The 7,853-nt window shown below is 29.0% G+C and overlaps 1 protein-coding gene across 1 annotated transcript in view; it reads right to left on the bottom strand.

Moving 5' to 3' along the window:
- Positions 1–6,970: 6,970 nt before the first annotated feature.
- LOC131848717 (plasma kallikrein) overlaps positions 6,971–7,853 on the bottom strand; it is a 47,351-nt gene continuing 46,468 nt past the window's right edge. Inside the window, exon 6 of the mRNA XM_059198654.1 lies at positions 6,971–7,132. Within this exon, the coding sequence (XP_059054637.1) occupies positions 6,971–7,132 (162 nt within the window). The remainder of the gene's footprint in view (positions 7,133–7,853) is intronic.

Below are 7,853 nucleotides of genomic sequence, written 5' to 3'. Positions count from 1 at the left end.
ATTAACTATAACAGACCCTTCTAAAATCTAGTTAGCAATTATTTTTTCTTTTACCTTCAAACTGAAATACAGCCATGTAAGCACAGCTGGTTGGTAGAACCAGAGAATAACATAATTATATTCATAATTGTTAAACAATCGCAATTCACGATATTGTGTGCCCTTTTTAATGATATAATACCAATGACGTCAACATTTCTTAAATCAAACATGTCAAAGGTGAGGTAAGAACATGACAATATTTGCGTTTAGTGAATATTAAAACTGATTAAGTAGGAAGTTAAAATTTATTCATGCTACGTTGGCTCGAGCATGATGCAGACAAAACGATTGACGATCCAGACATAGGTGTAGGTGAAATGCAAACGCAGGTGGATGTCAATACAGGTGGAGGGCTAGGTGATCAGGTCAGAGGCTCTGATGATCAGATAAATCGTATTTAATCTGATAGAGAAGTCAGAAGTCTCGGAACCGCCGAGAACATGCGAGACGAATTATGAAAGTAGATGAATGAAGAAACGTATGTAAGAATAGAAGCGAATGGTAATTGGTTCTCTCAGTCTACCACATAAGGAACCTAGTGTATGAATAAATATTGTAGTAGATGAATATATTCCATAGCTCATGAAACAAATGATAAATACGTTATTACGAAATTGTAATTGAATTTCTACAAAAACGAAAACTATAGCAAATATCATACATTTTTAATATGCCGACCTCACATTCTATCTACTGATTTATTTATTTTAGCAAAATAAACAGTGGTAATTTGTACCATATTGCAATTATTCCATCACAATCAGTAATATTCACCGTCAGTAAGTTATACTTAAAAGTAATCACTTTACATCATCAAGAATTTATCACAAATCAGTTGAGTTAATCAACAACTACTGATTATTTTAATTAAAGTTCATCGTTTGTCGATTTGTTTACGACGTTTACAATTATCAGTACAACAAACAAATTTGATGATCTACTTATTAGTGTTTTATTTATTGTTTATTTATTTTTATTTGTACTTTGTACTTGATTATGAAATTAGTTTAGGCATTTCACTGCAGCCATGTTGAATTATATGAAAACATTAACATCTATACATATAAATAGTATTTGAGTGTCTGTTTGTAATATTGAAATAACCGTTTTTACTACATGCATATGAATATAAATACGGTACATAACATTTTTTACATTTTTTGTCTGTCTGATTGTTCCGGCTAATCTCTGAAATGGCTGGACCGATTTTGATGGGACTTTTTTGGCAGGTAGCTGATGTAATAAGGAGTAACTTAGAATACTTTTATTTTAGAAAAATAAAGTTAAATACCACGCGGACAAAGTCGCGGGAATAACTAGTTTAGATATATTATATAAAGAGATATTAGCACTGCTATCGCAATTTTACGGTATAACTTAACAATATTTATTAATATTTACAATATCAATTCATATTATTATTGTTCATGACAAAAATCAATGAACAATTTCAATTTCCGGCCATAATTATCGTGATTACAAAAATAAACATTATTTTTTATTAAATAAATACGATTAGATGTATTTTCGAAATGCTTGATTACAGTATGATAATCAATACTACGATTAGGTCACGTCATATTGATTATTTCTATTTTAAATTCCTCGGTATGTATTACAAAATATATATAATTAATGAGGAATCCTCGAGTATACGATATGATAACTGTATAACGATTTCGTGACAGCTACTGTGTCGATTACATTATTTACTAGCTGTACCTGCGACTTTGTCCGCGTGGAATTTAACTTTATTTTTCTAAAATAAAAGTAGCCTAAGTTACTTCTTATGACATCAGCTACCTGCCAAAAAAAGTCCCGTCAAAATCGGTCCAGCCATTTCAGAGATTAATCGGAACAAACAGACAGACAGAGAGACAAAAATTGTAAGTAATGTTATTTTGGTGTACTTAACGTATTTATTTTCATATGCATGCAGTAAAAAACGATTGTTTCAATATTACAAACAGACACTCCAATTTTATTTATATGTATAGATTTAATAAGCAATGAAGTGATAATTAATGATAATTATTAAATTTAATAGCACAGTTATTGTTCTGAGATTTTTTATCATAACATTAGTAGATTATTAGGTAATATTAAATTAATATATACGACCTCAGTTGATTTGCAATATTTATTTTTAAACTTTCGCGTTGAATACAGTTTATTAATATAGTTAAACAGTATTTAACATGAATAATTTTATGGTAAATAAAGGTATTTACCTCTCTCGACGTTTCGACTAGGTTGCACTAGCCGTGGTCACGAACTGACTGGAGTAACAGCGATGTCAATGTAGATAGGTGACAAAATAATTCGTGATAAAACCGAAATTCAGATTCAAAATATGTTTATTCATGTAGGTTTATTACAGACTTATGATATGTCAAATCTACCGTTAGTTCGGAATGATTTCGAGATGAGAACTGACAAGAAACTCAGCTCGTATTCTTTTCAAATAAATGTTGTACATGTTTACAATGATACAGATTCATTTTTAAATTCAAATTTGGGAGAATAGGGTGACCACCACAATATGCTATAATAATGACATTGGTTGATGTTAAAATCATCTGTTACTGCTGTGGTAAGCGTGATAAAATCTATTTCATCGAACAAATTAAATAACAATGTGTCAGGGAATGTACTGCAACCCCTGATAGCCCTGATATATTGGTCTTATATCTCTAGGGATGAATGGTAAATGATGTTTACCATTCGTAGAGATAAATTGATCTCACGACGAATATATCGTTATTTTGTTATTTTAGTCATAAAACCATCAGAGATATGCCTCTATCACTAAGATTACATATATACTAATATTTTAAAACCGGCGAAGGAAATCTAATTTCATAATACATTAACTCAAAAATGACAGAATTTAGAAAATCAACTGTAATATTAAAGAAAATCGACGCTAACAATTTCAATATAATAGTTGATTTTCTAAATTCTGTATGTTATGTATATTATGTATATGTACATTAGTATATATGTAATATTTAGTGATAGAATTACATCTGAGACTTGCCAATTCCAAATATATATGTTGTTGTATATACATATATCGGATAAATAATGAATTTAGGTACTAGATATATAAGTAATGAAGACTACTAAAACTTATAATGAAATTTATGTAGCTGAATAATAGAAACATATTATTGTAATAGTACAAAATTAAATTATTTCCAATTTAATATATATGAATTATGAGTGTGTTTGAATTTATGAAATATTAATATAGTATATATATCAGTATATATATCTATATATATAGTAGACACAAAACCTTATTTACACTTGTTGATATACTATATCTTATATATAAAATTCTCGTGTCACAGTTTTCGTTCCCATACTCCTCCGAAACGGCTTGACCGATTCTCATGAAATGTTGTGAACGTATTGAGTAGGTCTGAGAATCGGCCAACATCTATTTTCATCCCTAAATGTTAGGGGTAGTCCACCCCTAATTTTTTTATTTTATTTTAAGGCAATGCAACGTTTGCCGGGACAGCTAGTATTTCATAAATTTAAATAACAAACCTTCATATATTTCGTATTTATTTAATAATAGCATATAAAACCAATGCTGTAAAGTTTATTTATCCATATATTGAACTAGTTAATTACTAACGGTTTAATTATTCATCCATATGATTATTTAATCAAATTAATCGAATTTAAGTGGATTTGAGTCATTAAATGTATAAACAAAACGGTAAAATGCACTTAGTAAATAACAGTTCATAAAGCTAGATGAAAAACTATTTGTATTATAAATAAGTGATGAAAATGACAAAGTAAATGATAATGTAATAAATTGTAATAAATTATAGGTATTTTAATTTCAGGTGGATGGTATTTACATTAAATATATCCATAATTTAATATTAATAAATAATAAATTAATAATAAATGTATAATACTTATTGCTCAATTTTGTTGTAGAAAAATTAAGTAATTAACTATTTAATTTGTAAGTTTAGTATATAACATTGCTCAATTACGGATTAAAAAGGTAATATGTCTGATAGGAGGTAAATAATGTAAATAATAGTTGTAAATAGGTAAATTATGGTAATAGAAATTGTTATAAAAATTATAGTTACATATTTTAGTATTTATTTTTAAATATTATAATATGGAGTTATTTTTATTTATTTAGGTAGATTTATGGGCGAAACATATAGTATATTTGTCAGTCAACTGATTTTAAAATTATATATATTTTTTAATTAATGTAATAAATATATGATTAACATATGATACATATACATATATATATGTTCATTAGTTCAATGTTTTATATATTTCTTATCATTCCCCTTATCCACATTTTATAAATAAGTAATTTTAAAACCACTTAGGTTCTTTTGTGGTATGTTTTGTATGTACCTAATATTTTTTATTGTACAAATTCTTATATATTATTAAACAAAATTGTATTTCTATTTTTATACAACTGATCGTTAATGCAATAAACAAAATATACGGAAGTTGGTTTTCTTTTTATTTCGTTATTCAAATATAAATTCATAGAAACGGCCAACCGTCCGTCCGACCAGACGTCTTAATCACTATGGTCGTGGATTCGATACCTCACACAGTACAAATATTTGCATTCATGAGTATCATTGGTATTGCTCTGAGTGTATATATTTACAAAAAAGAAATGTTTTTAAGTATTTATATCATCTGTATAGTACCCATAACACAAACTTTGCTTAGCTTGGGATAAGATGGCGTTGTGTGAGTTTTTCTGGGACTATTCTTGGGTTTTTTTCATAAAAACATCTTGAGACCTATTTTATCTTCATTTACACTTATATTTGTTTATTTGTATAAATAAAATATTACTAAATAGGTATAATATAAAATTATACTGTAATTTCTTGTTGCCGGCAACATTACACTTGTAGTTCGTGGTGTAATGGATCGGTGGACTGCATGAGTTTTTAAATGATGAAAACACGTATAGAATATGATAGTAAAATATATTAGAATGCAATTGTGAACCATCCAAAAGACAATAAGAGAATAATACAATAAAGTATATCAAATAACATGACATATAAAAATGAACTCTTCAAAAATAATAAAAATATCAAAAGAGTTCAGCGGTCGGTCGCCAACACGTGGTATCACTATAATATAATCAGATCCTTTGAAGGTGAAGAAATTAAAACAAATAGATTTCAATGCAATACAATTATATTAATATATTTACAAAATACATTTATTAATCACAGATCTTTGAGTGGTCATGGAATAAAATTTACAATAATAACCTAACGTAGAATTATAATAAATTAAATATAATTTATTTAACTAAAAATAATATTATTTCAAATATAAATTACTAATATCAAGAGACTAGACTTAATATTTACAAAACAATCTCAAGAAAATAAATATTGCATTAATTTTATAATTAATTTACATTTATATAATTAGAATTTAATTAACTAATGGTATTTATTATCTATCATTAAGATATGAAGTTGGTTTACACAACTGTCATAGTTTAACTACTGGAGTATGCATGGCTGTGGGAAAACGTGACTGTGCTGTAGGTGATAGAAAGAGTGGACTGTATGTGTGATGTAAATCCAACAATGGATAGAAAATGGTAAATACTTATAATGAAGATACAACGTGTACAAACGGTTGTAGGCAAAAAGTGACGATAAAAATATATGACAATTCTAAAAGAAAATACATTTAAAATTGATAGAAAAATAAATATATAAAAATGTGCAAAGAGTTTGCAACACATGCCTTTAGAACTTTTAATAGGAATCGTTATGGTAACACTGCCAACTATTTTATATAAATTTATTTCCAACACTGGGAAGAAATTATATATTTTTTTAAGTTTATGTATTTTATGTTGGGCTAAAAAGGACTTGTATCCAGAGCCGTAAAATATTAAATAAAAAAAAATGACACTGCCATTTAGACAGTGGTACTCCTTATATATTAGTAAATTTTGTTTGTCTACATTTACATGCGCATTCTTTCGTGCGCACGTGTAAAAACAGCTAAAACAGCTAGTTATATTTCTTAATCTTATCATTATAATAATAACTGGTAACATAAAGCTTGTTCCATAAAAGAAACCGTTTAAAAATATATAATTAGACCTATGTAGATCTAGTGAACTGGCCATTTTCAATATTCAGTTTAGAATAAAAATATAATAAATGTACCTTCACGCCTATATTTTTAGATAGCGTAGCCAGAAGTGTTGTAAAACTGTTGACTTCGTGGTAAACTCAAATCTCAATCTTTAATATATTAATTCATCATGGCAGAGGCCCTCAAAATTTTGTTTTTATAGATGTTTCCATCATTGGAAAGTTAGTCAGAAACGTAGGCCAATTTAACATAGTCCAATTTAAAGATAGCTCTCGCTTTTATTTAGAATCTAAGTAAAATTATCCTTTTACTTAGATTCTAAATTAAGTCTCGCTTTTGAACTATGTAGCATATGCTTTAACTTAAATTCTAAGTAAAAGCGAGAGATCCAAATAGGTGAGTGAAGTAAAGACCATGCAGCATGGACAATTGGACAAAATGTCATGTAGAACTCTCGTTAATACTTACAATCTAAATAAAAGCAAGAACTCTAGTTATGTACTTAGAGTACTTATACATGTGCATATAACCTTGACACAGTGTCCAACGCTAAGAGCTCTCGCTTTTACTTAGTATCTAAATAAAAGTAAGACCTCTAAGTAGATAAGTAGTGTATCTTGAAATCGGACTTTGGAGTATACCCGTGCATATAACCAAGACACAAAGTCTGACTTAGTCGAGAAATTAAGGAGTTGTGAAAGAACTCTCGCTTGTACTTAGAATCTAAATAAAAGTTAGAGCTCTAAGTAGATAAGTAGAGTATATTTAAAATAGACTATGTAGCATATACATGTGTATATATCCAAGATACATAATGTCCAACATTAGTGTACACGTCTGGTACTCCTCGACGCGCACAGCCTGACCCGAACGAGGTCAGTCCTCGAAGCTCCCAACGTCCTCCAGTTCTACATTGGAGTGGGCCACCGCTATCACCCTGCAAAAGAAAAAAGGAAATAGAATATGCGTAATGTAACGTAACGTAACTAGAGGAATGTAATTTTTCCAAGCTATCACTTTTTTTAAATACTAGTACACGTACATTATGCGGCTTCGTTGGTTCGATTCCTGATACGGTAGAAATCTTTGTATTAATGAATATTTGATTATTTGTATCGGTCTGAAAGTTTTCTGTGTATATTATGTATGTACTAAAAAAATTGGTTATGTACTACATATGTATATCAGTTGTCTGGTACCCCTAACACATGATCTGCTTAGCTTGGAACTAGATCTAGAGTATACTAGTCCTGAGTTATTGTTAATAATATATTTGAGTCATCTTTGAGCTACATATATTTATATGTAACTCAAAGATGACTGACGTAGTGATCTATCAACGCACAGCCCAAACCACTGGACGGATCGGGCTGAAATTTGGCATGCAGGTAGATGTTATGATGTAGGCATCCGCTAAGAATGGATTTGATTAATTCTACCCCCAAGGGGATAAAATTGGGGATGAAAGTTTGTATGAAACTTTGTCAATTTTAAACCGATCGGGCTGAGACTTTGCATGCATAAAGCTACTATAACGTAGGCATCGTCTAAGAAATGATTTTGATAAATTCCATCCCTAAGGGGATAAATTAACGCGAGCGAAGCCGCGTGCAAAAGCTAGTTTCTATATATAACACTACTCTATTACAGTTTTTGAC

This window comes from Achroia grisella, unplaced genomic scaffold (assembly GCF_030625045.1).
Source record: "Achroia grisella isolate CSIRO2021 unplaced genomic scaffold, CSIRO_AGI_Agris_v1 utg567, whole genome shotgun sequence".
Taxonomy (NCBI): domain Eukaryota; kingdom Metazoa; phylum Arthropoda; class Insecta; order Lepidoptera; family Pyralidae; genus Achroia; species Achroia grisella.
Note: the sequence above shows the minus strand (reverse complement) of the source record. Positions and strands in the feature narration are given on the sequence as shown.